This window comes from Zonotrichia albicollis, chromosome Z (genome assembly GCF_047830755.1).
Source record: "Zonotrichia albicollis isolate bZonAlb1 chromosome Z, bZonAlb1.hap1, whole genome shotgun sequence".
In the NCBI taxonomy this organism is placed as follows: domain Eukaryota; kingdom Metazoa; phylum Chordata; class Aves; order Passeriformes; family Passerellidae; genus Zonotrichia; species Zonotrichia albicollis.
In genome coordinates this window covers 19250358-19277809 of record NC_133860.1, presented here as the reverse complement: position 1 = coordinate 19277809, position 27452 = coordinate 19250358, and the positions used below count along the sequence as shown (strand labels likewise).

Below are 27452 nucleotides of genomic sequence, written 5' to 3'. Positions count from 1 at the left end.
TACTTAAAATGCGTGTGCTGAAACCTGACACTAGCTCTTCAACTAATGAAAAGTCTGACATCAAATCAAGTCTGTGCCATAAAGTACAATGAAGGAAATCTGTGGAGTCTGTTGAAGCTGAGCTGTAATTTCACAGATTTAGTCATCTTTTCTCATACTTTGAGATTCAAATGAGAGTTGGAGTTATTTTTTCTGACCTCCTCTGCAGAGTGTGCAGTTACGTGCATTTTGTCAATTCCTGTGATGGAAAGATAATGCAGTAGAGGATGCTTTAGTAGGAGCATTCACTGTTTTTACAGTACTGTAAAACATTTATTAGTAGCAATGTTGGCAAAGGGAGTGATGCACAAATGTGAGGAATGGCTCAGAGATCTAAGCTGGAGGTTGAGTTAGTAGCAAGACAGGTGACAAATAAAGTCCCACCTATAGTTACAGGTGCAGCAGAGCCTGGCTCTTGCCAGAGCCCTTCCTGCAAACACCTGTGGCAGTTGTGTGAACAAAAAAAGTCTGCACATGCAAGAGCATCTCTATTGTGTTACATTAAATGGAGCATGGGTATATCAGTAACTATATCAGTACTATGTGTGATGGCTTCTTAGGCTTCCATCAGTGTCTGGAAAAGACTCCACTAATGTACTTTAAGATTTTTTTTTTTAAGATCAGTTTTGGAAAAGTTTGAATATAATTTGTCTCAAATCCACCATCTAGTTCTGAGCTGATTTTATGCATAGTACTTAGTGCATCTTGCATGTTTGCAATTGTTGAAAAATAATGAAAGCATGTGAATTGAGGAAAAGTGTGAATAACAAAGGTACATCTTGTTTATGTCAGATTTTTCAGACATTTCATATACTGACTGGTGTGGGCAGACCATTCACAATCACGTAGATGTGCATTCCTCCAAATTTTCTGGAATTTCAGGCTGTAGTGATGCAGTATCCCATGGTTCAGCCAGCAGCACCAAGAGTACAGAGCTTGTATTAGGTAAGTCTGAAAGCCTTATGATTATTAGAGACTATCACTAATAATGTACACTGCAACAAATTAATGCTCTTTATTAGACAAAAACCAAAAAACTCTGAATAAAAACATCGTCCATCTCCAGGTGGGAGAATACAGTTCTAAACTCTTCTCCCTCTGTTATGCAGCATTTCTGCAGATTATTCAATACCTGACATTACAAGCAAATAGTCTTTTTCTTCTGCAGATGTTAATTTTTTAAAAAAAAGTTTGGGAATTATTGAATTACTGTAAAGAGAGACTTTATTATGTATTTGTGTATTATATTTTGAATTATAATGGTTTCTTATGAAGTAGCTGGTTTTTTAATTCTCCCCTATCTGATAGAAGCTCATCCAGTTTGCAACATGCTTTAGTGATAACAGTACCACTGTAGCTTTATCTTGCAGTTTTTTCTTTGAAATGGTAGAAATATTTTTGAAAAGGTTGACTGTTTAAATTCCTGAAAATAGTGGTGTTCTAACTTGTCATTTCAATAGAAATATTTTTGATAGCTCAGAATACATATGTAAATGTGTGTGTTCATGTGTATATGAAATGCGTAAACAGACTTACTGTACAAGGTCAGCTCAGTCAAAGACAACTCTGTTTAAATCCACACTGTTTTATTTGTTTTTCCAGGAGTAAAGTCAATCCCAGATGACACACCAGTGTGCAGGATACTTCTGCGGAAAGAGGTCTTACGTTTAGTTATCAACTTGAGCAGTTCAGTAGGAACTAAGGGCCATGAAACTGGACTCCTGACGTAAGTTCAGTGCATTGCAGATACTTTAGCAACACTAAGTCATACATATTCTCTTAAGGCCTCAGGGACCGTGAATAACCTCACTTCTAAAAAGTTGTCAGGCTGATAGGATTGAATGTAATATAGAAGGTAAACAAGTAATCTTAACATCATTGCTCTGTGTTTAGTATTTACTCTTAACCAAACCTTTTAAAATCAGTAATTCAACTATAGTAATTACATACCTAGTGTGGCATGTAGATAAAAGAAACAAATACTTTTTTATTTTTGCTGAATAATAGATAAGTACAATAACAAACTGAAAGTGATTTCTTGAGAAACCCAGCTCTACTTTAAGCAAGAGTACAACTCCTGAAAATAATTTATTTTTAAAAAATATTCAAATACAGGAATATAAATCCAGGGACTAAATGTTATAACCTGTGGGGTTTTGGGCTAGTTATTTTAATATTGCTATAATTTTAAGACATTGGAAACCAATAACTGCTAAAAGAAAATGCAGAAGTATATGGTTTAATTTCAAAAATGCTTACAGATTTAAAAGATTAGTTTAACCTTTTTCAATATTTTTATAACTGCTGTACATGTGGATGCCAATGATACACTCTTCTCTTTCCAAGTCTGTTATTTTAAGCCTAGGAAATCACAGTAATTCTGTACAACTTTAAAGCAGTATATTCTGTTTCATCTCATTAGCTTAGATTTCTTCCAGTTTTGTGCAAAGTAATGCTGTCTGTTGTGATGTTCTTACTGTGTCAGTTCTGGGATTTATAATGCCTATTACTGGAGAATTAATGATGACATCTTATTGAAAAGATGGGGTCTTTTTAATACAATGGAAATCTGTTCAAGACTTACAAAATTTTGTTGATTCTCTTGTTCAGAATTAAGGAGAAGTATCCCCAAGCATTTGATGACATATGCCTTTACTCTGAGGTGTCCTACTTGCTAGCACACTGTACATTTCGACTTCCATCCCGAAGGTTCATCCAGGAGCTGTTTCAAGATGTTCAGTTCTTGCAGGTGAGTCGAGGGTGCACTGAATGTACCAACATGTCTGGCTGGGTGCAGATTCCATGTCCTGAGTAAAAGATGCTTTCAGATAAGTACATCCCACAGGAAACCATTTTGTGATGCCTCCTGAGTAAAATCTTTAGCAACATTAATACTCCATCCTTCCTTTTTAGATGCATGAGGAGGCAGAGGCTATTTTGGCAACGCCGACACAACAGCCTGTAATTGATGCATCAGCTGAGTCCTGACCTCTGCTCAGGCAGTGCTCTGCATATGGACTATGAAATGCTCAGACAACCTCCCACTGACTGGATAAAAAGTTTGGAACATCATCTTTGAAACCTTCCAGAAGCTACTGGTACCTGAAGACTGAACTGAAAACATTTTCTTCCTCAACCAATTACTGGCACAGTCATTTGAGCCCTTTGGGGATTTATTAGACATTACCTTAGTTTTAATAATAGTAATTACCAGTATATGCAAGAGCCAAGCACTGAACACCTCCACAAGTTTTCATTTCATTTTCTACCATAAAATACGATGAAATAGGACAACTTGCAGAGACATTTTTAATTGACTTCCGATTCTGTTCCAGAGAAGCAGAATGATGCCTTGCTTTTTAAACCCTGGACACCAGGAATCAGAGAGATGGGGGTGCATTCCACTGCCGGTGATGGGGAGCCATGCTGTGGTTGTGGGCACCAGGGGATTAATGTTAGCCCTTCTCTGTTGATTTTTGTACTGTTTATAACACTACTTTGGGGATTTGTAACTTCAGACAGAAAGAAATGCCTCTGAATCTGAGGTTTCATTAAGTTATTTTAATATTGCTATAGTTTTAAGACATTTTATTAGCAGTCTCTTCGATTTCATTGCATTTACCTACATGTATCTTGTCTGAACCAGTTAAGGATTTTCACTACAATTTGATTTTCAAAACAAGTCATTTAAAACTTAAAATGCTGAAATCAGATTGTTTTCCCTGAATACTATGCATGTGTTTGCAGTTCCTACACTCATGCTCATATAGTACAAATGTGGGTCTTACTCAACTACAATCCTTTAAAACGCATGATTTGTATCAGATAAGCAAATATTGTATAAACTGAACTTGAAGGCATTTAATCATTGCAGGTTTTGTGAGGAGACTTAAGTATGAGTGTTTTCCAAGTTCCACGGAAACAGCTTTTTATAAAAACAAAGGTTTATTTGAATTTTCAATGGGTTAGTGATCAAGCATCAGATAGTACTAATAATTGTAGTGAAAAGCCTTAAGTAACAAATTTTGGAGCAGCTGTACTTACAATTTTGTACTGGTATTTAAGACTTGTTGCAAAAGTTAAATGATACAGTGACTGGTAATGATTGAAGTAGTTGCCTCTATCATGTTACTAGTGCCGTTTCTAAACTAGTAAGTGCAAGCTAAAAAAAAATAGTAGGAATCCCTGTCACTTTTATCATGGATCTAAAGACTCAGAAGCCTTTATATAAAGGTAGTATAAATATATGCAAATGTGTATATACAGTAGCATGGCCACCTTTGTTAGAATGCCTGTAATAGAGGGGATTACCCTTTGATTTTGATATAGGTGAATAATTCAGCTGGACTGTACTAAGTAGAACGTATTTTTATCCATTCACTCCTACCATTTTTTATAATTGTCAGATTAATACTTAAGTGAAATTTATTCTGATGCTCATATCTCTGTTCTTACTAGCTATGCTACTGGAGATTTCAATAAGTAGTCCTGTGAACAGTAACACACAGTTCCTAGTGAAATGTAGAATTTATTTGTTCTTATTGGAAATTTCATGACATCACATAAGCACTGCTTTGCAGCTATCACTTCACTGAATTCTTATGTGCACTGCATACCATCAGGTTCTGGTAAAGCAGACTGTAAGTTGCTGCTCATAGTCAAATTTAGTTCTGAAGATTATCTTTTCATGAGTTCCCACTGAAAGGAGCAAAAAGAAACTGATTGAACTCTTCTATGGTCATTGACATAAATAATACATCTGTGTGGCACGACATGTTCGAAATGTTTAGAAAACACACCACACCAGTAACTATTGGGCTTCTGGTCATGAGAAATAAATGCTTCTGTAAAACCAAAATGTCAATCACAGTAGACCAAATAGTGGTATAAACTCCAAAGGAAAATAATGTAGTTTTCCCACAAATGGGGATAGCGTATGTTATACAGTAGTTTCAAACACTACCTCAGTTAGGCTAGAGTAGAAGAGATTTGTTTTAATAACTAAATGGGGTTACATCGAAGAACTCCATGTTATTTTTCTGCAGTTAAGGCAAAATAAACAAGTTTTATCACCTGTATTTAAAAAACCCACCTCTCTTCATTTCTTAAGTTTAACCCATAGCACTTAATGTAGAAAGCATCATAGGAAGGCCTCTGATTATAGAAAGGTAAGCAAATATACTTTTGAAAGAATCTCCATCCCAAAATGGTCATGTGTTCTGAATAACTCGCTTGTGTGGGGATCCATGACAGCAGAAACTTGACATAAAAAATTATGGCTGCAAATTCAGTTATAAAGCGTGATTTTTCTTCTGAAAGTGTATGAGTGTCAGTAGATTTCAACAAGTATGCATCAAGGATGTTAAGTCTGTATTGTACATAACATACATTTCTAGAAAACTAATTTACACACTGACGTTAAGCTCACATTGATGTTTCACTTTAATTGGCAGATGAAGGGGATACTGTTATTGAAGGAAATTTATATTGGCTTAGTTATAAACTGTGAATTTCTAATTTTATAGTTCTCTTTTTTTTAATGTCCCTTTCAAAGTCCTTATTTTGGGGTTTTTTTTGTATCATGAGAAACTTTGAAAGAAAGCTGTAGTAAATAATGATTGTGCTTACATTAGCCCTAATAAAAAAATCTCTTCCACTTCTCCTAGGGAAGCTGACAGACCACCCACTTTTTATATTTCCACTCTGAGTGACTGGTGATAATGCTCAATAAACGGTAACGTGTGTAGCATTCACTTACACTGTATACAAATGCACTTCGGTTGCTGTGGCAAAGAAAACTCCTGAGGAACTCACACACAGCTCAGAGAGAGCAGGGGCTGCTCCAGGAGGGAGAGGCTGCTTGTGGAGCCAGTCCCAATTAGCAGCAGCTGCCTGGAGTCGGTGGCTCTGCTCTGACAGGCAGGGGAAAGGGGAGCCCTGTGCAAGGAGCAGAGAGCACCAGGCACCTCCGCAGGGCCCGGTCCTCTCCGCGAGGGAAGCAGGACGAGCCTAGGGGCTCAGCGTCTCCTTCTGGGGAAGGAGAACTTTTCACCTCTCTGAAATTCAGAAAGGCAGAACACTCCCAGCTGTTGTGGACATCACTTGGAGCTGGAGATGATCAGGCTTTAAGGTTCGCAACTTGTATGTGGGGGCCCTGGCATGTTGTGTTTGAAACAGTTGCTTTTCCTCATCTGACAGCTCTTGCCTGACTGATGTCTGACAAACATGCCCTGAAAGCACTCTCTTCGCGGGGTGGTGGTGGCGGTTTTTCCACAAGTGGAGTCCCAAACAATTCACTAGTTTTGGGGACAGTGGCTCAGCACATTGAGGTAAGCTGCCCTTATAAACATTTATAAGGCACCTGTGAGAATCCTGTCTTTTTTATTTAACTTTGAAATACACATAGTGGTCTGGAAAGGGAGTTGTGGTTTGCAGTGAGACTGAAAACAAAACCAAAGTGCCTCTCCTAGATGTCCGAAAGAGTAAGGTAGCTGTTCAGGAGAAATACACTGTAACCAAAACCTGGTGAGGGATGGAAGATTTGCTGCTTTGTAGTCTGTGCCTTGGACTTGGTGTTTGGCAGTTTGGGCAGCGGGAAGCTGGCAAAGCTTGCGAGCGAGCGTGAGCCAGGGGCAGCAGCCGCAGCAGAGGAATTCTCGCCAGGCTCTGAGGTCCCGCCCTGAGCCGCTGTGGAGCCATGGCAATGCAGGTCTGGCTACTTTTTTTTCTAAGTCACACTACTGTTACTGTGTCCTTATGAAAGGTATACAATGTGAGACCAAAATCTTACAGGTGCAAAAGACTTTTGAGGGCATGCTGGAAACCATGTTTTTATTTTTCTGAAGGTCTCCAATCTCCTTGGTTTTTGTTCAAGTCACAAGAGTTCCCTGCGTAGTTTTGTTTTAAACAGATTTATAGTCATTAATGAATGTGGATTTTCTTTGGATTAATTTTGTAGCATAGATGGACAGCAATGCCACAGCATGCGGAAATTGCACCTTTTGCCTGAGTTGCTCTTTAAAATACACTCTTTTATTTGCAAAATGTAATTTGTGCAAAAAAAAAAAAAAAGTAACTTCATTTTGCCACTGAATAGGGTGTTTCAGCACAAGATGCTATGTCTAAAGGGGAAAAAAGTTCCATCAAATTTACACTTTGTAAATCTAATTGAAAATTGGTTCCAATATTGGGCTGTCAGCATCCCTAAAACTGCATTACAAGACATCATGTAGATTAATCATTCTGATCTGAGGGAAGGGATCAAGAAAAATCTCAATACTTATTCTCCCTGTGTGGTCATTTTTTTGTTTAGTAATACGCTGCTACATATTTGGAGGTTCTAGTGTTTGTAGGTCACTGAACAGACATTGAAATCTGATTTATATTGTATACCTGTAACATAGAAAGAAAAAGTATTTATATATTTTACGTAAGAATATTGCATTGAGCTGTGTATAATTTAAACAGAGGCTTGTCCCAAAATGGTATTGCCCATCTTGATTTTTTTTCGTGTTTTCCTTTTTTCTTTTTCTGTTTTCTTTCTTTTTTTTTTTTTTTTTTTTTTATTGTATACTGTGTACAGTTCATGTCAATGAGCATTAAAGGCCTCCTGAAGCGTAGTCTTATCAAAGGGATGCAATGTTAATAAAATGTACTTAAACTTCTTATAGTTGTTCTGGTCTCCTGTGTACCTCTCAGCATTAGAAAGGGAGAAAGGGATTGGAATTTAATTCGTATTTGCAAGTTACTAGTTAACTAGAACAATCAGAAGCTTCCCAAATAAAACTTTTTGGCCAAAAAAAATTTTTACATTAATGCTTTATAAAACACAGAGACTCTTTAACAGTTCACACACCATTTTTATTTTAAAAATTTAACATACTGAGAATGATGTTTAATTATGTGATGGTTTAAGTATTAGCATTTCAACAAGAGCTGTGAATGTTGCATTATGAACAAAAAAAAAATAGAGGATTACAGTTCTGAACTCATTCAACCATTAATGCAAGACAGATGTTTTATTATATAAAAATTATACACACTTCTCCACATATGCCAAAATACTTCTCTAATCTTCAGTTCTGGTGCCCAGACTGTGCCCCTTGGCACAAAGGCATTATCCTACCTGGAACCCTCCATTTGTGTACAATTTGTGCACAGGAGGTTTCACAAAACACCCCCCATCAGAGCCAGGAAGCAGAAGGGTTTATAGGGAAAGAGGAGCCGGCTGCTCCTTCCCTCACCCAGGGACCTGGAATGTGGTCAAGTGTGTCACTGTGTCCAGATAACGGAATTTCATCAGAGCAGGAGGATCTCCCTGGGACCAGCCAGGGGACTGAGAGGTGAGACCTCAACCAGGCCCGTGTGTCTCACCCACCATCAGGAAGGCACGACTGGCTGAACCCACAGACCCCTCTGTTCATCTCCTGGGTGGAATTGCTGCAGCCAGGCCTCAGTGACAGCAGCTTTTCCACAGCTGGGAGTTGTGCCAGGTTGCAGCTGCCCCCCTGGCAGGAGGAACTGCAGCAATGTCAAAATTTGAAATGCTTTGTACGATACGCTGATTTCTTTGACTGACATCTATATCTGAATGCCTTAGTACATACTTGATTAGGATACCTTTTCAACATTTTAGAATAAATACACCTTTTTCTGAAATGTACAGCTCAGAAGTTTTATATTGGTTGTGACAAAGCAGCTCCCTTACATTTACTGGCCTTTTTTCCAACAGTAAGGCTTTTAAGCTACACAAGTACATACAGTGTGATGAAGCATTCTGGAGAAGCAGGTGTTCCAAGCTGTAAAGATACTGTGGTATCAAGCTTTCACATGCATTTCTACTCAAAGAAAAGGCTAAGATAAAGGGAGTAAGTTTCGCTGTGATGTATCTGTCAAATCAGCCTTCTCCCTACCCTCCCTGTTGTCTTGCCCTTCAGCACAATGTGCCCAGCCGTGTTTCCTTACTTGGCTGCTGGAGGCTGGAAGGAAGGACCATGCTGAAAACTCTTCTCTACCTCTCAGGCCTGTGGGCCACCTGCACCTGTGCACAGCACATGGATGGACGTGGCATGGTGTGCCCTGAACACCTCCAACCACATCTGCCCACCCCTGTGTCTGTATCTTTGTACATCCCCTTTTTCTTCTCCTCTGTTTGCAGGCAGTGCTTGTCTCAGCCCACAGGCTGTGCAAGGCCTTGCTGCTTTTCCTGTTGCAACACAGCTTGTGACATTACAACAATATCTGTAAGCAACAATATAAAAAATAGATACCGTTCAGTTTCAGAACTCACTTGGTCTGCAGCTGGCTTGGTTTCTAGGAGTGTGATCAGCTACTTAAACACAGGGAAGGTAAGTAATTGCATTTTAGCAAACAGGCTGAACATCAAATTGTCAGACACCCTTCATTTGTTTCACCTTTGAGAGTTGCTTATCCTGTGCTCTTAAGTTGAAACCATCACTTTGTGACAGATTCCAAACAGCATAAGGGGGTAAAACTAAAGGGTTCCTTGTGCACTGAGGCAAATATGACAAGACTTTGAGCTACAATTCCAACTCTGCTGCTTCACTACAAATGCACAATTTCCTGAAATCAAAATAAAAGGCCAAATTCACTGCTGTCTACTGTAAGGATTCTGAGTGTTACAATAAATATTTTTTTGGTTTTGTTTTTTTAACAAATGCAAAAGTACTGTTGGGAGATCTAGATGTATGCAGCCTGAATATGATGTCCTTCACAAATGGGATTCATACACCAGCCGTGTCTGGTTGCTTGGTTGGTTGTGGCTTGCTATGGAAGTGCAGGGGTCAATGCCAGAAGTTCAGCTCAAGTGCACCAGCAGAGACCTTGCCATGTGGTACCACCTCTGTCCTCCTGGAAAACCAACTCCTTTCCACCTAACTCCCTACATCTCTTCAAAGTATAGTTAAGATGATTTTAAAGGGTCTTTAGGCAGAGAAGGCAGAAGTGTGAGGAGCCCCAGAAAAGAAGGAAGAAAAGGAAAGAAAGGTCTTCCATACAATACCCTTACAAGAAAAGGAAGCAAGGGTCTTCCATAAGAAAATCTGTTTTCTGTGCCCTTTCACACATCATGTGTAGCTAGGACACAAGTGAAATAAAAGGATGATTAGTGGATTTGGGTGCTCTGGGCAGCACTCCTAGGGAAGTCAAAGTTCCTTCAAATCTTCTAGGAATGAGCCACACTGTGTGCAGGTAATGCTTCTACAATGATTCCTTACATTGTTGAAGAGACAGAAAATACAGCCCAGCCCCCAAAGTGACTGGGTAATGCTGCATGCCCAGCAGTACCCACTGGCTGGGGTGGCCAGAGTACACAGAACACTGCAAGAGAAATACACTCCTTGAGCAGCACAACCTTCACCCTTGTTTCATTTGCTCCTCTACTTTATGAATAGTTTAATCTCTGCAAAATAAAGCAGTTCTCTGCATCAGCCTGTGACAGATTGCTGTGATGTAACGTGCTGCATAACACAAGCCACAAACCAGCCTATAAATCTCCTCTAATGCCCGTAAGTTGTAATGGAACCATAACACACACGACTCCTGTGCAAATCAGTGCTCAAAACTGGTCCAGGAACAACAGCTTTGCCTTTGCTATTAATGGAAGTCAGGCATGTGGGCTTGTGAGAGCCCTAATCACAAAATGTTGTGGCTTTAGAAATTCTCATTTATAGTGTGTAGCCAAACACTGGATGGACTCACTGGAGGACAGAACATCAAAGCCTCCCCCCCAGCCAGCACACATCTGTTTGGGAGATGTATTTCAGACTGTTCTTTCTCTCACCTGTTTTTCTGGTGGTTGAGGCTGCATCCTCATGAAAAATATCTATGTAGCATTGTGGTTGGTACAGCACCACTGCCTGGTTTGTCTTGCCTGCTTCCAGTGTCTCTGGTATTTGGTAGGGATCAGATTCAGCCTCAAGTGGAGAAGAATAAGCAAAATTCTCAAAACAAGTATGAGTTTGAGGTGTAGATGTGGATGGAAAGTCCCTTGCTACATTTTCACTAGAGTAAATCCACGAAGAATTGTGACCATCAGTGTTATCTTCAGTTGGTGTTGAAGATACGGGGCTCCAGGTAACAGGATGCAACTTATGAGCGTCAGCGTTACTGTCCACAGCTAGCATGTCAGGAAGGCAGTCATTTATCTTCAGCACTTTCTCAGAATCCATCTGCGAGAGAACCATTAAACAAAAAAAATGACTCAATGAAAGAAGCCCTGGGACTTCTTTCATTGACTCAATGACTCAATGAAAGGGCTCTGGCAAGAATTGAGAAAAGAGAGTGATCACTTTAAAGAATTCCAATATTCCTACACAGTGTTTTTTAGTTTGCCCTTCTCAAATAAATTAATTTGAAGGAAAAGTCATGTAGAGGATGTTCAATGGAAGCTGTATTTTATGTGAAATTTATCCGATTATTTATTTAGAGACTTATTTTTTAAGTAAACTCACGACGACTGTATTTGAGGAAGGAACCACATCCCTCTACTCTAAAGACTCTGTCAAGTGTTTGATGTGTGCTGGCCGTAGTTTGAGGCAGAAGCAACTGGAAGGCAGCAGCAGTGGCTGTTAGGTGTACTTCACTCCTCCACCTGCGCAGGGCAAAGGCTTTGGAGCCCCCTGCAGTCAGCACAGAAGCAGCAGCTCCCAGTTCAAAAGGGCTACAGAAGAAGCTGAAGGCCTTTTGCCAATCCTGTTCTCCCAGCCAGGCCTGGCAGAACCCCCCCCATCCTCCCAGGGCCACTGCTCAGCCCTGCGGGGTCCTGCCGAGGGCACCGGGGCAGACACAGCTCCGCCTGCAGGGAAGCCCAGGATCCTCTGGGCTGCTCTGAGTTCAGACAGTGCAGGGGTTGGAACAGTAACACTGCAGGAATCTCCTGCTGATCAAAAGATTTCATTTATTCTTTATTTTCTTTTTGCAGCAACAGACTGAAATATAAGCTGGTCACTGCAGAGTCACATAGATGTCAAAAGGAGAGTTTTCCACTAAACGGTAATATTATACTCTGTTAATTTGTGTATAAATGTAGTCAACACAAAAACTGACAAGAAGTTAATTTTTAAATGCAGTCAACACATGAAAAATTTTTTTTAAATCTCCTAAGCAAAGAATGTACAAATTAAAAACTCCAGACTTTCAGTGATCTTACCTTAAACTCTTTGAATGACAGCACTTTGCTCTTGTTAGGACTAGGTATTACAGGACAGCACCACTCCTTCAGCCTGGAAATGACAGACCAAAGCAATGAATTTTTGTTCTCCTATAAAAGCACACGCTCAACCAGCAGAAGCCACCCACAGATGTGTAGAGGCACAGCAGCAGATGACCAGTGTCTCAGAAAAACCACAAGCCAAGTACTTTAAACATCCACAGAATCAGACAGCCAAAGGAAGAAATGAACGAGGCCTTGCAATGGGCTGGAAGCAACAAGCTGCAGCAGTGGTTTGTAAATTACATTAGTAATATTCTATATAGAAACATGCATTACAACTTACCACTTCATCTTCCAGTGGCAAATAGCTGCTACTAGGGTTGGAACTATCACTAGCAGGAATATAAAGTACAGCATGTTTGCTGTGGAAGAAAAATACTTTAAAATTTAGGTTTTAACTTCTCACATGTTAAATTCAATTTAGTTTGAGTTTCTGGGGCAAAAATAACATCAAGTCTGCATGGGGTGCCTACCACTAACTCAGCAGTAAAACTGTGTGCTCCATGGTTTCAAGGTAGCTTGGCTGGAGTTTCTGGAATAACTCTGTAAGCCTTTAGACCTTGACTCCCTTTACCAGAATGGAATTATAACTAGATTTCTTTTTATTTGCCCTCATATTGGCACCTTAGCTGTAAAACTAATTTTCAAAAGCAAGGCAATGATAACCTCACTTAAGTATTGTTTCAGGTTTTCTCCCAGACCTGCAAAGAAGACAGATTTTTACTGTGAGACATGAACAACATCTTTACTTCCATTTTGGACTGTCTATAGCAAGAAAAGCACTACACAAGGGTTCAAGTTTCCTAGGATTTATGCTGATACAGGGATCTCAGTATTTCCTCCTAGCTGGAAGACAGCCTCAGGCTATGCTGTTCACGAACAGCTGAGGCTGCCCTTCATCTCCAAACCTAACAAGTTTTTCAAAACCAGGCATCTCTAGTCTGGATCCTAAGTTTCACAACCATGCTGACTGGTGTTTTCAAGGGAAAAAGTTTTGGGCAAGTGATTTCCTCTTCTGCTTTGGTGATCAAATCTGCCCAGTTAGCAAACTACTGTGCCCATGCCAACAACCCTTCTGTACTGACTTATGAAGGAGTGACCTTGGCAACAGTTTTAAAGACTGATGAGAGTAAGAATCAACATTAGAAGTTCAAGAGTCCATACAGGAATTACCTGTTTGCACACAAGTGTATAGGTTTTTCCCTATATTAGAAAAACAGTTAAATCTAAACACAATTCTTCAATGAGTTCTAACAAACAGGACTCACTAGGTATGCAAATGTGCATATATTTAGCTATTTCCCAGAAGGATATAAGACTTAAATAAAGATGTAAATTAGGCTCATTTTAAAATTTAGAAAAAATCCTTTCTACCTAGAAGTATCAAAATGCCATGTTGATATGCTCGTATCATTTCTCAGTTGGATTCTTTCTTAAGCGAATGTTGCATTGAATTAAATGCTTTACCTTAAGAAGGAAGATTATAACAACATTTTAAATCATCCCATCCTTCTGCTAGGGGATATTATTCACAGCCAGTACTCACAGTTATATGGTGTATCTATGTATCTAAAGTTAACAATGGGAGTCTCTCCTCCACCTGTAAATGCTTTAACCACTATTTTGTATTTTGTGTTTGGCATCAGGTGTTTCACGGTGTATCTCTTTTCTTCTGGGTTTTCAATTGTGTATTTACAGAGTTCTGATTCATCTAAAAGAAAACAGATCACATAGAATCACTGGATCACAGAATGTTCTGCGTTAGAAGGGACTCTAAGGATCACCTAGTTCCATCTCCTCTTCCGTGGACAGGGACACCTTCCACTAGACCAGGTTACTCAGCCGCATCTCGCCTGGCCTTGAACACTTCCAGACATCCACAGCTTCTCTGGGCAACCTGTTCCAGAGCCTCACTACCCTCACAGTAAATCCTCTCCTGATAGCTAATCTAAACCTACACTCTTTTGGTTTAAAACTATTACCACTTGTCCCATCAGTACAGGCCCTGGTAAGAAGTCCCTCTCTGACTATTTTATAAGCCCCCTGTTAGGTACTCAAAGGCTGCAATAAGTTGTCCACAAAATATTACAAAACCAGTTAACTGAAATAACAAAACATTTGCAATCCGCCTTCTTCGTAATTTGCAGGCTTTCCTCCGGGAAGGATGATGCATCCTGACTCACTGCCACTGGGCTGGACTCACATCCCTTCTAACTGGACTGGCCACAGCATTGCCCTCCTGTGGCAGACACTTAACAACTTGTTGTCAAAGACTGAACCTTGTTTATTTTAATTTCTTTTTCCTTGAGCATTGTACCAGAATTATTTGAGTTTTGCCATTTCTTTTTTTCTTACCAGAATTCTTTAGCCCTTAAGTTTATGTCAATTTCTTTGAAGACAATCAAAAGCAAGAAACCTCTGCCTGAAAAAAGAGCTCTTTTGCCTCTCTACTGTGCAACTCCCAAACCCCAGGGAGAAAAGCGTTAGCTTATTTCTGCTGTTTTCAGTCACACCCCTTGTCTGCTAGCAGAACCAGTGAAGCAGAAAATCTTTGATTTAAACTTTTTAAAGTGCAACTGGGATTACTTACAGAATTATGGTACTTATATGGTTAGTTCAGTTCTGACAAGAACTGCTACATAAGCCTCCCTCAGCTCAAACTACTTTTCATCCTGGCACTAGTCTAATCAGCAGAACGCAGGACATGATCCAAGCAGAAGAAGTGGCATAGAAAAAGATTAAAAATTCTTTTAATGTGTCGGAAGCATCTGAAAATTATAATGGAAAGGTCTGAGACAAATTTGTGGCTTTGTGCCATTTCACAGCTCAGTTCTGCTGAAGGAACTCCACTGTAGAGTACACATACAAATACTTCCACTAAAAAAGAATTTACATGGGGAATTTATACAGTGCTCCAATTTTGAAGGAAATAAATTGTATCCCCTGTGTTTCTAAAATACCCCAAATCCTAATAAGACCAACATGCCCATGACTTCTATCCAATTAGAGCACAAACAGATGTTTTTCAACATTCATCAAGAACTCACATCACAAGAGGCAGATCTCCTCCTATAGTACCAAAGTCTTTTCTGGAGCTAAAAAGGAATCATGGACAACAGGATGTGGGTTGTAAATCACTCTAAAGCCAGGAATCACTTCTGCCTACCAGCACCTCAAGCACAGAGAGGAACCAAAAGCAACAAGTGTTGAAATCTAGAGACAGCTGAATGCGCCAGCCAGACTGCCTAATGTGAACTTTCTAAGATGCTGCAATACCAACAGAAGGTTCTGCCACCTGCATCAATGGCAGAACCTTCTGTAGCTGAGGGCTCAGTTACCTGAAAGAATGTGCTTTTTTGATCCTTTCAAATTGCAGTTCCCTTGTATCGGTGACACATAAACATGGTAGCCTCTTACAAAACCAGGCTCTGACTCATTTGTGAGATAAGAATCCCAAGACAGTGTTACTGAATTGTAAGTCAGATCAACTTTTCTCACAATAGGGTCAAGATGAGGAGCTAGAAGAAAGGAAATTCGAGTTAAACTTGCAATTATTCTTCAAGACTATTTTCTGTTATCATTTGAAAAATCCACACTCCCATGTGATTTTTATGTTTACATCTTTCTTGTATTTAAAAGCTGAACAAAGCCAAAGTTCTCTGCAAAAATGTCAGCTTCACAGAGCTTTCATGCATCCATGTAATACATGAAGCAATAACAGATAATCACAGCTTTGTTCAGCTCTCCTAATATACATGGGCTCTACCTGGTCACTGCACTAGCCAAGTATCCTCCATGTAGGACCTCTATGTTGATATAAAGCCTTTAAATGCCTCACTAAAGATACAGAAAGAACACAAAACCTCCAATTTTATCTAGCTGTAGGTGGAGGCAATTATTCTATTTGTGACAAATCAATTTAGCAAATGCACAAGCCCCAAATATGTTGCCAACTTACGCAGCTCCTTAAGATAACCAATCTTCTTTTCCAGTAAGGAGGCTCTATTAGCAACAGATCCATAGACGTGGAATTTATATCTCACCCCCGGCACAAAAGCAGCTAGAAAACAGTTGAACAAAAATAGTCTGTGGTTTGTCTTTCAATGTTACTTTTCTTTAATTGCTTCCTACCAAGCTGAATAACCTATTAGACACCTTCTCTGAGTGCTATGGTGCTATTAAAGCAACTGAAGGAGACATAGGGCAAACCAATTCTTGGTGTGCATCACATGAATTAAACACATTTATTCTGTCGGCAAGAGAGAATTGGGAGAGAGGTTTATATATATATATTTTTTTCCCTATGCAGTATTCAAGGTGACTGAACAATTAACTCCAAATGCACCATAAAGAAAATTTAATTTACATTTCTGGCACAGGCAAAGGTTGTGTTTTGGAACATTATCAGGATTCCTTGTTCTCCTCACTGACATCCACTCCCATTCACATTAAGCAAGTACAAACCACTGAAGAATTTGACAATATTCTTCCCTTGTGTTACCACAGTCCCCTTCATCATGTGCAGGTTTCTGTACATTTGTGTGAATTGAGGTGCAGTTCCTTTATTGCAAATTTATGTGTGTGTTCAATCAAATTTTGCTCAAATGGGTTTCATTCCAAAGCGAGGTCTCAGCTTGAGAGACACCAGGAAAGCTAAATTCTTGCAGCTGTGGAAGCATATCAGCAAAACTTTCACACAGACAGAAAGGATTTAGGTCTACTGGCCACAGCCAGGATAAAAAACATGCAACTGATCCTCTAATCAAGGACTCGTGCTGAGACACATCATTTGTAGCACACTGACAGCACCAAACCTCTCACTACATTGTGTGTTTAAACTGCCTGAGTCTAAACTCCTGATCCATGTCACAGCTAGGACAGAGCTCCCTTCTGCATCTCTATTGCTAAATTATTTTCAATGCTTCATTAACCTCACCATCCTCTTTCAAGAAGCGATCAGAAGAGGTTTTGTCAACCGTGTTGACTTTTCTAATATAGTATGCTGCCTTCCAAGGCTTAATGGTGCTGGTAAATTTGTGGTGTCTAATTATTTTGGTAGAAAAAACATGATGTCACATGCCTTTGAAGAATTATACTTACACAGCATGGAATTCAATATTCAAAATATTAAAAAATTATTTGTTTGCCCACAACTTGAAGGACTGCTGCACAGTCAGAAAGAATCTTTATTTGGCTTTTACCTGAGCTGATCACAGCACTGGAAATGTTGGATCCAAACCTCTTCCACTGCAAATCACAAGGCTGCAACCTGGGAAAGTTACACCAATCAACAATGTAACTGTCATATATACTTCTGGGCTCCCAGGACAGAAAAATGCCATCATCTGTACCATTAACCTGTCCTTCCTTAAGCTCTTCAGTGCCTATGAACGAACAAAACAGAAGCTCTTATTATTGTCCTGAATGACACTTCAGACTCACAAATGAAGATCAATAGAGTTCCTACACTAAACAGCTGAAAACAACAATAAAACAGTTGCATTCCTTTGCTAAATGACATAAGGGGTCCTTCACATGCTGAAAGCTCACAGCTCAGAAACGATCTAATTAGCCTAACCATTAGGCTAATTGTTACTACCTATTCACAAAAAAACAGGAGCTGCACAAACTTAGAGTCAGAGAGCCACAAGAGGTTAATCACACTGGCACTGGCAGCACCATCAAGGCACCCACTACAGGTCTGAGCCCTAGTTTTAGGCTAAATGTATTTTGCTCTGTGGAGACATTCTCTGCATTTAAGCTGCCACCCTGTAGGAAAACATACAGTTGTAATTTTCAGACAGCAGTAGTGTGAGTTAAGAGGTAAGGTAAATTGGTTGCCCAAGATGATAAATTATGTCTTCACTCAAAACAGGTAGAAACAAAACTCTAGTAATACAATTATAACTGAAAATACTCCTACTGTTATCTGTAGCTCTAGAGATGATCAGTATTGAAGGAAGTGAAAAATTAACATTGTTCTTTGCCATGACACTGATTCTGTAGGAATGGTTATCAAGGAAAATCCTTGTGCTATTGTAGACTGAAGAAAAAGAGATGCTTTCAGGCTGGGAGCCATCTTCTATTTTTTCCCAGGTCACTTCATATGAAATAATTTTTCCATTTGCTTGAAAACTTGGTGTTTGCTGAGAAAAAAAGTTATGGAGGAAGAGAACAATAACTTAGTAAGTTTTGCTGAAAAAACATGAGAGGATCATTCAGAATTTTAAGTAACTAAAAGGATGTGTTATTTCTGTAAGAATATAAACATTTGTTTCTATGCATTCATACATACTGGTCAAAATGGAAATGGAGAAGCCTTGGTTATGGGATCTGACTTGTTCTAATACTTGGAAAACCAAAATTGTGTGTCTGAAATTCCAGGACAGCACACCATCATAGCTACATGTGTTCTGAGATATTTTATATACAATCTGTTGTAGATTTGTAAAAGACATTTTCATACTGAATTGCTATCAGCTGCACACAAATCATGAGAGAAATTTCCAACCCCTTTATGAAGCGCTTTGTTTTTATTTTTCTAGGGATGTCTCACCTTCCAGAACAAGGTCACATTTCGTCCCCCAAAAACTGGTGTAATTTCTCTCCATATGTCCAGTTTCCCTGATGGAGCTGCAATCAATATAGCAAAACAATAAAATGAGAATACTGTCCTGTAGAAAGCATAGGCAGTTTAACTGCTTCCTCCCATTTCAAGAAATTCCACTCACAACACCTTCTTTTTCCCATCACTCCTGGGTCTTCCCCACACACTATCCTTTAACATCATTTTCCCTTTATTCCTTTTTCTGAATTAAAGTCTGCTTGATTTCCCTAGAAAATCTTTGTTTGCAGTCACCAGACTCTTGTTCCCACCTCTGCACCATTCCTCCAGGCCTCACAGAGCACTGTAACTCAGTCTGTCCATCTTCCCACTCAACTGGATTTCCCACTGCCTGCACTGCAGGGAATATCTGAGACTAGCAGGTAGGCTGAAAATTACTTAAGAAGTCATCTTCTTGGAGTTTGCTTAGTGTGTTTCTTTTATGCATGCGATAGGCCTCTGCTTTAGCTAACAGCGGAAGAGTAACAAAAAAACAGCAAAGAGAGGTGCAAGCAAGGAACATCCCTCAAACTCTGTTTCTCAACAGGTTGGACATACTTCCTTCCTTTGTTCTGCAGGTCAGGGGTTGGCTCCACTCACTCCACCTCCAGAAGTGCCTGGCCGCCCCGCAGCGCACCCTGGCCGTGTACTCTGTGTACGGCCGCAGCCCGCGCACCGTGATGCGTCGAGAGTCTGCCACGGAGCTGTTGTGCTGCAAGACACAAAGACACAACAGGCACAGATAGCAGCATCCTCAGCAAGATGCCCTTCTCTGGGAAAACAGCTCCTCCTCTAGACCCTGCAAGAGCCAGTTAAGGGCCACTTGGGAAAGACAATCATGGAACAACAATCAAAAAAAGGCAAATAATGCACAAGATCAAAACAGTGGGAGATTCAAAAAGAGGGTTGGAAGCCACCTCTGTATAACTGTCTGAGTCACTCAGAACCCTCCACATGAGTACTTTTTACATCCAGGAAAGAATTTACTGAAATTGTGGCCTCACAGTGTCTTGGGTTACTACCTCATATAAAAGTAGGATGCTGTTCCAGATCTATGCAGAGCAATTGGCAGCCACCCTCTCCTTCCATATCTTTGTCCCAGCCTTTACCTCACTCTCTCAATAAGAGACAGAGTGAGTTCTGGTAAGAGTCAAAAGGCCAGCATACTTTTAAGCCTCTCCTCAAAACTGTCTCCTGCAATGGCCAACTGCAGCAGTCACTTAATCTGACAGCTACAATCAGGAGAGAACACAGCTTGACTGTGATCTGTGGCTTTTTGACTGTGATCTGCACTGTGCCATTCTAATGTGCTAGAGGCAAACTGCCTTCTAAGAAAACAGCTACAGAGACATGACAGTAAACAGGCAAAAAGTCCATCAAACTCACCATTTGTGGAAAAAGATAAGGAATCTAGTCAAATAATCTTCAAGAAGATTGAAGAGGAAGGGAAGAAAAACTGCTCTGGGATTCCATCACTAGAAACCAGATTCTCTACAATTAACTACAGTCAACAGCACACAGAAAAAGCTTGGACTGATACAATAGAAACCTTCAACACTGCTCTGGTGAGTGTGAAATAACATGAGCAACAAAAACAAATCAAGACTACCAGTAACTAATGTATATCAATTACATTATCTATATATAAAGTGCATAATTACATAATACAACTTTACAATTATTAGGCCCTTCAGTGTTTTCACTAACTTCAAGAAATCTCAGAACCCATTCTGAGATTGAGAGCACTGACCCACACAGTCAGACCAGTCACACATGTACTTCTGACAGGGTACAGGCAGTGCTTGGAGCGTGAATCAGAGCCAGCAGTGGCTGCCCACATGGACTGCATAATCAGTGTAGAACTTGGGAAGCAAACAAATCCAGAAAATAGACACATCAACACACTCACAAGACTTACAGTGTATTTGTATTGCTGGGGAATTATTTTTTAAGCACATTAAAAAGACTCTGACTATGTTGTTGTTTAGGAAATTCAGGTTTCATACCAGTTCTACTTTGCCATCAGGTTGGACCACTTCAGTCTGACAAAACAGTTCAATTTCAGTGTTTTTGTAATTCCAGTGTAATGTCATTTCTGTATCTGTGCAATCTTCCCAAACCTGGAAAGGTGCAGTGGGATACACTGCCAATGGAAAATCTGAGTTAGTTCTTGAAAAACATAAAATACATGCAATAGTATATTAAGATATTTTAGCTGAGTAGTAAAAGCAAAAAAAAAAAAAAATACATATTTTTTTTCTTCTAATTTAGAAGAAACACACATAAATTGTAAAACTTCATTTCAGAATGTAAATGTAAGTAAATGTTACACAAGGTTTAAAAATCCCCTTGTACTGACTTAAAAATGTTTTAAAACATCATGGACAAAAAGAAGTGAGACATTTATTGCAAACCATATAAGTCCTCTACCACAGGGCCTGGCAGAAGCTCCTGATGTAACATGGTAACATTTGACACATTCCTACACCCCAGAATTGGGCCTCTTCAACAGAAATTTTATTCACAACCCCAACACAGACTCCTGTCAGTAGTTACACTCTGGTAAACAGTGCCAGCGCTACTTCTTCCAAAAGATTCCTGAGATCCTTTACTGCTGTGTAAGATTATTCAGCAAGTGAAGTAAATCTCAAACTCTCCCATATTATCAGTATAATAGTGAGGAAGCAATGCATTGTGAGGTCATGGCAATGCAGGTGAGGGGTATGCTTACAGCCTTGGCCATTTATCCTAAAACTTCACAAATTACATGATTGAATTACACTAGTCCATGAAATAAAATTTGAGGACTTTCATAATCAAAAGAGTTTGCATTTGATATAGAAGGTCCAAACTACCACATGCAAAATTATGTGGATTTACATTTCACTGTCATCCTTTAAGGAAGGAAAATTCTAATGTAAATATTTTCAGGATCAGAAAAAACATGAAGGATTTTACAGGAATCACTGTTTAAAACTCATCATACACATTATACACAATTTCTTTAACTTGCAACTATCACTAGGACCAGAAAAATAATATTTTAATAAATTTTAGTGTACTTAGCACATTGAATGTAAACTATTCTAGCCTGACTTCCCATGAAAACTGAGTTTATGACATTGTGTTGTCTCTGTAAAATCTGTCAGTTTACTCCTCTACTTTCTTGACCTGTTTCTTCCACTTCCAAACAATCAGATAATCAAATTTTAGAATTGTCGTGCCTCTTTGGGACAAATCTAACACAGACATTTAACATAAGTTCCTTCACATAACAAAGCATGGCTTGCAAAACTGTCAGCAATGCCTCTGAGGAAGGAAGCAGTGCCAGGGTGCAGCAGTTACACCAACAGCCCTCTAGGCCACTGTCCTGTCAGCTTCTGAGCTGCACGAAGCACATGATGCCTCCTGCTTCTTCAAACAGGCAAGGCAGCCCCAGGACCTGGGGAACACTAAAGAGGATTCAAGGAGAACTGGAAATACTGCTGGAGACTGAAGAAACACCCAGTTGTTTTGAGGCAAGAGTAGGAAGGAACTTATGGGACCCAGAGCACACTGAGATAAAGGACACAACAACAAGGAGCCACGGCCATTAGATACTTCTCAGAGAATAACATGGTTTTTGTCACCAATGAACCTCTCTTCCTCCCTTACAGTAGCACAGTGGAGGTTACTGTCCCAGATTAGCACCATGAGCAGATTAGCACCCTCACTTTTTTCCCAGAAATAGCTCTTACACATGTATCACATCTTGTATCATATCAATTCCCAAGTAAACTACACATATATTTTGCTTAAACTCCCCATTTTATATCCTTGCATCATTTTCTTTCTCTTTCATTAACCAGCTTCAGAAAAGCAGCAGATTTCAAAACATTAAGGGGTCATTCCAATAACCAAATCTGACCTTTGGAGTAAAGCTGCTTTCTACCATCTACACAACTTCCCAAAGATGAAACTGAAGAGAGAGCAGGTAACTGTAGCACAGAGACAGATAAGTAATTAAACTGTGAAGATAAAAATCAAGGACTTCTAGACTTTAAACCGAGGCACAGAAGTATCAAGCTCAGAAGGAGCAACAAAAAGCCCTAAACAAAGGCACAGAAAAAAACCCCTTACCTCTGTGTTTTACATCAAAAACATCAGTGGCAGATTTCTTTCCCAGTGGGTTTTCCACAGTCACTGTGACATTCCAGATCTGCTGCTGGCCTATATCCCAAGAGCATGAGCACTGCTCAGGACAACTTGCTTCGCACAGAGCCATTTTCTGGGATGACCTATGAAAGAAAGTGAGAGGCTGGAGGCAGAGCAAAGAAAGATGCTGTCCATAACATACAATCAACACAGATCTTGGAATTTTCTGATATCCAATTAGAATACAGCATCATAAAAAATAAAGCTGAGTGGTCTTATATAAGAAGGCACCCACTTCTTTATCTTAGCTTGATGTATGATGAATACAAATACTCTTAAAAGAAAGTTTCCTTTGAAATTCAGGTTTGTCTTTTTAAGATACAGCAACATTGCTTTTAGAAATTTCCTTATGGATAGTCTAAATCAGAGACTTCTTTGCGAAGACTTAAATAATTTACATGTTTACCACCAAGCTTTTAAATGAAGTTGTAATTTCAACTGCATATTGAAGTGCATCTTCTGACCTTCCATTTTTAAATCAGAATGCTGCCTACAGCATCACAGTATCTTAATGGAAGTAAGTGATGCAGAGAACAGGAAGGTATGTGCAAAGCTGTCCTGTTTTCTGCTGAGATCTTTTGATGAAAGTTTGTTGTGGTTATGACTTGTTCTGTTTTATGAGTTACTCTTTCTCTGCAGGCCTTGCTGTAAAGCCTCTCTCCTCATGTAAGGGCCGTGTCTGATATGCCACAGCTGTGTAGCCTTGACTCAGGCTGCTAAGAAAGAGCTTTGAGAAAGTCTGCAGACTTTTTTTTTAAGTAAACAAGCCAGCTGAAACTACAGAAATTATAGACACAAGGACATTTGAGATTGGATTGTCAGTGGCTCAGGGACTCAAGAAGGATAACATCAACAAGTAAAGCTCTAAAATCCTAAAGGAAAACAACTAGGGAGAAAGGAAAACAAACAGGCAGAGTGCTAAGTTTGAGTCAGAATTGGTGTCAATGGATCATGAGCACACTAACACTCAGCCTACCCGCTGATGAGATCCTAGTTATCTGATTGTTGTATGTGCCACCCAATAATTATGTTATACTTTCAAGTTATCTACATCCTGAATTCAGGGTGTCTTCATACCTATTGAACAATATCCAAACATATTAACTAAAAGAATGGTTAGAATAAGCTTTATCAGGCAGAACTTGATCTAAAGGACTGCCAACTTTGTTACAGTTAGTGTGAATCAGAGCAGTTCTGCACTGCTCAAGCTTTGGTAAATAAGTGATCAGTGAGGTGGAAAAAGGCAAGCAGCTAATTACATGGACAAATCCACAGATTCTAAGGGAAAGAAGGAAAGGTAACTGGTACAGCACAGATCAGAATTAATATAACAATGAGACTTACGTTTCAGACAAGGTGTATTGTGGTGAATTCCTTCCATAGAGATAGGTCTCTTCTTTTCTCCAAGTACATGTTACTCTTTTCATGTCTTGGGTTTGGCAGGAAAAATTCTTAGGTGTATCAGGTGGTTCTTGTCAGATGAAATAACCAAAAAAACAACAACATCATGGCAGTCAAGGCAAAACTCATCAACCTTTTTAATACATTAACAAGCTAGAAATAATGGTTAATACGAAGTCTGGTTTACTATAGATGTTATTACTGAAATTACACTTATTCAATAGCCTGCTGCAGAGATGGTCTGGATAACACCAAGAGTCAATAGCAATCAACACTTTTACACTACCTAATCTTTTTTTAATACTCAATCATTCATGTATTCAATCTGTATTCTTTTCTATCTTTAAAAATTGCTATTTGCCTTCAAAAGGGAGGCTGTGCTGTTTTTACCACACACACACAGACAATGAAGCTGAAATCCTAAATGGATGGGTGTATTTATGAATCAACCACCTGTCATAAGGTTAATTAATTTAATGCTACTCTTTCCTGCCTCCTCTATATAAGTTTACAGATCACTAGTCAGATGGAGTTCAGCCAGACATGACAAGAGCATGACAACTTGCAGCAAGATTTTTTCCTCATCCATTTTTTCTACAGCCATTCTTGAGTTAATAACAAAAGGAAAATAAAACTGTAACAATGTAATTACTTACTACCCACAAAGAAAGCTGCTTCATGTGACCCCTTATCCTCATCAGAGCAGTAGACATGAATGTTAGATCCTTTGTCATGTGACAGATTTCCCACAGTGAGAAGTCTGACTTGACTCTTTGTGCGCTTGACAACATCAACAGTTGGGAATACAGAGAATTCCTTAATGGTTTGACCTTTCCCTCCAATGCAGCAAAGAGTGATATTGGAGCCTTCTGCTAAAACTTTTTCTTTTGGAAAGATTTGTGGCCCACTTCTGTTTGAAGTGTCCAGGCCTGCAAATTAAAAAAAAAATATTGAAATCTGCTCAAGGCAGCAGCCTTCAGCCAGAGCACATAACTAAGCATTTACACAAGAAATTGCTAGTGTTATATTATCCATTCAGACTTTTATTTAGTATTCTTCTGAATACAGAGATGAATTTCACATGTAATAATACCTTTCTCTTAAACTTATAAACATGTAATGTAGTCCAACAAATTACCTAAGAGACTAAATCTGTTTTACTTCTTTTTACTTAAGAGAAAAACAAAAGCGTTCTGTCAAGAATTCTCTTTACAAAGGAACACCACCTCCTGCTCCTATGCACAGGCTGTTGCTTACATTCAAACCACTTGCTCTTGAAGACTTGTAACAGGGGGTTACAAAAACATCATGTGATGGTTCGATGCTCCTGCAGAGCACAGCTAAGAGGAGCCAACATTGACTGAATCACATCAAGGGGATAATCAACTTGGAATGAGATTCCGATAGCTTTCTATGTTGGACTGCTTGCTGGATGGGAAAGTTAATGGAATTTAAGTGACTCACAGCTTTTTACACATATTGCACAGTAAAATCTACTCTCAAGAATCTGATCCAAAAACCTGAGGACATCTAGAGTTACTATCTCTCAGAGAGCTCTAAATCAGGTCTGTAATGTGGCATTAGTTTGTGACCAGGAAATAGTATTTTTGAGCCACATCCACTTGCAACTGAAAAAAATAAAATCTTCAAGACTGAGGACGTTGTGGGACAAAAAAGTCTTGCATTTTACTGCCCATTATGTAACAGCAGGGAAACGAGTGCCACAATCCAAGTATGAACACCTGCGATGCCTCTTCTGTTGGAGACGTGATGTCTCCAATATTTAAAAACCCTTGCTGCTCTAAACACTGCTGAGTGTTTCATTATAAAATTACTACACTCATGTTTTCTAAAGTAGTTTCATATGTTGTATAAAGAAGATTCTCTGGAAACAAAACGGCTCTAGTAAGACATGGTAATCCAAAAAAAAAGGATAAATTTTGTGATGTCATTAATTATATTATTGGTTTACTCCCTGTTTATTCTCATATAATTCACAAGACATTCCTTCCAAGTGAAATAAGGAGCTGACTTGCTTATTTCTCTCTGCTTCTGTAATACCAGTTCAAGCTATGAAGCCCAGACAAAAGCCACACATTCATCAGATCATGCAGCCCCTAGCTCTGTGCTACTCCTCCTTTCCCTGAGTCTAGGCCAGGGATGTGCCTGTCCAAAACCCCATGTCACTTCATCTACTACATTGTTTTAATGTGTGAGTAAAAGAAAAGCTCTAAAACTTTTGGTCTACTAGCTTAGGAAGATAGTCTGCAAATTATAGCAATGCCTGAAGCACTTCTATTATTGCTGGCAAAATATAAGGAACTGGTTAGTGCTCAGAGAAAATGGATTCTTGATGTGATGCCGTCTCTCCTGAACTGTCCTCCATGGTTACATTCACTGGTGAATTAAAACTAGCTTTATACTTGAAAAAAAACCCAATATTACAAAGTCTTGTTTTGCATACCTGGGAGAGTCTCCCACAAACTCCACTGACTCCAGATTTTTGATGTTTCTGCCTTGCTTCTGATCCTCACAGCATGTGACATACACTCCAAAGGTATGTTTGAATCCCATGTCCAATGAAGAGGCTTTCCCAATTTATCGAGTGTGACATTCTGAAACTCCTACAAACAAAAAGCAGTAAGGGAAAGTATTGAAAATATAACACGTGAAGATTTGGAAATACAACCAAAAGCAGTGGGAAAGGAGAAAAAAGCTATTGAAAAAGAATGTCTGAAACTCTACTAGCTACATGTGATCTCACACTAAGTAACTAGGCAACTAATCAACTGCTTACAGACCTGTGCTAGCAATAGTGGAGTGACTGATGTGCTGACATATTTGGGAGTGAGACCTTGCATCTCATGACATGGATTTGCTCTCAGAGACTCTCTGTAGGTTATTTGTGTCCACTATTACATAAGATGCTGCCTACAAATGCATCCTAATGCTCTGGATTACATATCCCTTTGGTGGAAACAC

The 27452-nt window shown here is 39.3% G+C and overlaps 2 protein-coding genes across 6 annotated transcripts in view; one reads left to right on the top strand and one right to left on the bottom strand.

Annotated features, from left to right (window-relative positions):
• Nucleotides 1-7123, top strand: part of RICTOR (RPTOR independent companion of MTOR complex 2) — a 74926-nt gene extending 67803 nt beyond the window's left edge. For both annotated transcript variants that reach the window (XM_074532689.1, XM_074532688.1), the window contains exons 35-38: nucleotides 832-984; nucleotides 1642-1765; nucleotides 2650-2788; nucleotides 2953-7123. In XM_074532689.1, coding sequence (XP_074388790.1) covers nucleotides 832-984; nucleotides 1642-1765; nucleotides 2650-2788; nucleotides 2953-3027 — 491 coding nt within the window. In that variant the 3' untranslated portion in view covers nucleotides 3028-7123. The remainder of the gene's footprint in view (nucleotides 1-831; nucleotides 985-1641; nucleotides 1766-2649; nucleotides 2789-2952) is intronic.
• A 743-nt stretch (nucleotides 7124-7866) lies between these two features.
• The window catches only part of OSMR (oncostatin M receptor), a 116243-nt gene continuing 96657 nt past the window's right edge, over nucleotides 7867-27452 (bottom strand). For 3 of the 4 annotated variants that reach the window (XM_014268294.3, XM_014268301.3, XM_074532690.1), the window contains 15 exons: nucleotides 26935-27094; nucleotides 25127-25399; nucleotides 24414-24540; nucleotides 22995-23152; nucleotides 20882-21018; nucleotides 19434-19587; nucleotides 18828-18904; nucleotides 18195-18417; nucleotides 17473-17655; nucleotides 16230-16331; nucleotides 15610-15789; nucleotides 13818-13982; nucleotides 12555-12633; nucleotides 12209-12281; nucleotides 7867-11228 (listed from right to left, as the gene is read on the bottom strand). In XM_014268294.3, the coding sequence (XP_014123769.2) occupies nucleotides 10773-11228; nucleotides 12209-12281; nucleotides 12555-12633; nucleotides 13818-13982; nucleotides 15610-15789; nucleotides 16230-16331; nucleotides 17473-17655; nucleotides 18195-18417; nucleotides 18828-18904; nucleotides 19434-19587; nucleotides 20882-21018; nucleotides 22995-23152; nucleotides 24414-24540; nucleotides 25127-25399; nucleotides 26935-27094 (2547 nt within the window). In that variant the 3' untranslated portion in view covers nucleotides 7867-10772. The remainder of the gene's footprint in view (nucleotides 11229-12208; nucleotides 12282-12554; nucleotides 12634-13817; nucleotides 13983-15609; nucleotides 15790-16229; nucleotides 16332-17472; nucleotides 17656-18194; nucleotides 18418-18827; nucleotides 18905-19433; nucleotides 19588-20881; nucleotides 21019-22994; nucleotides 23153-24413; nucleotides 24541-25126; nucleotides 25400-26934; nucleotides 27095-27452) is intronic. The other variant, XM_074532692.1, reaches the window with a different exon arrangement.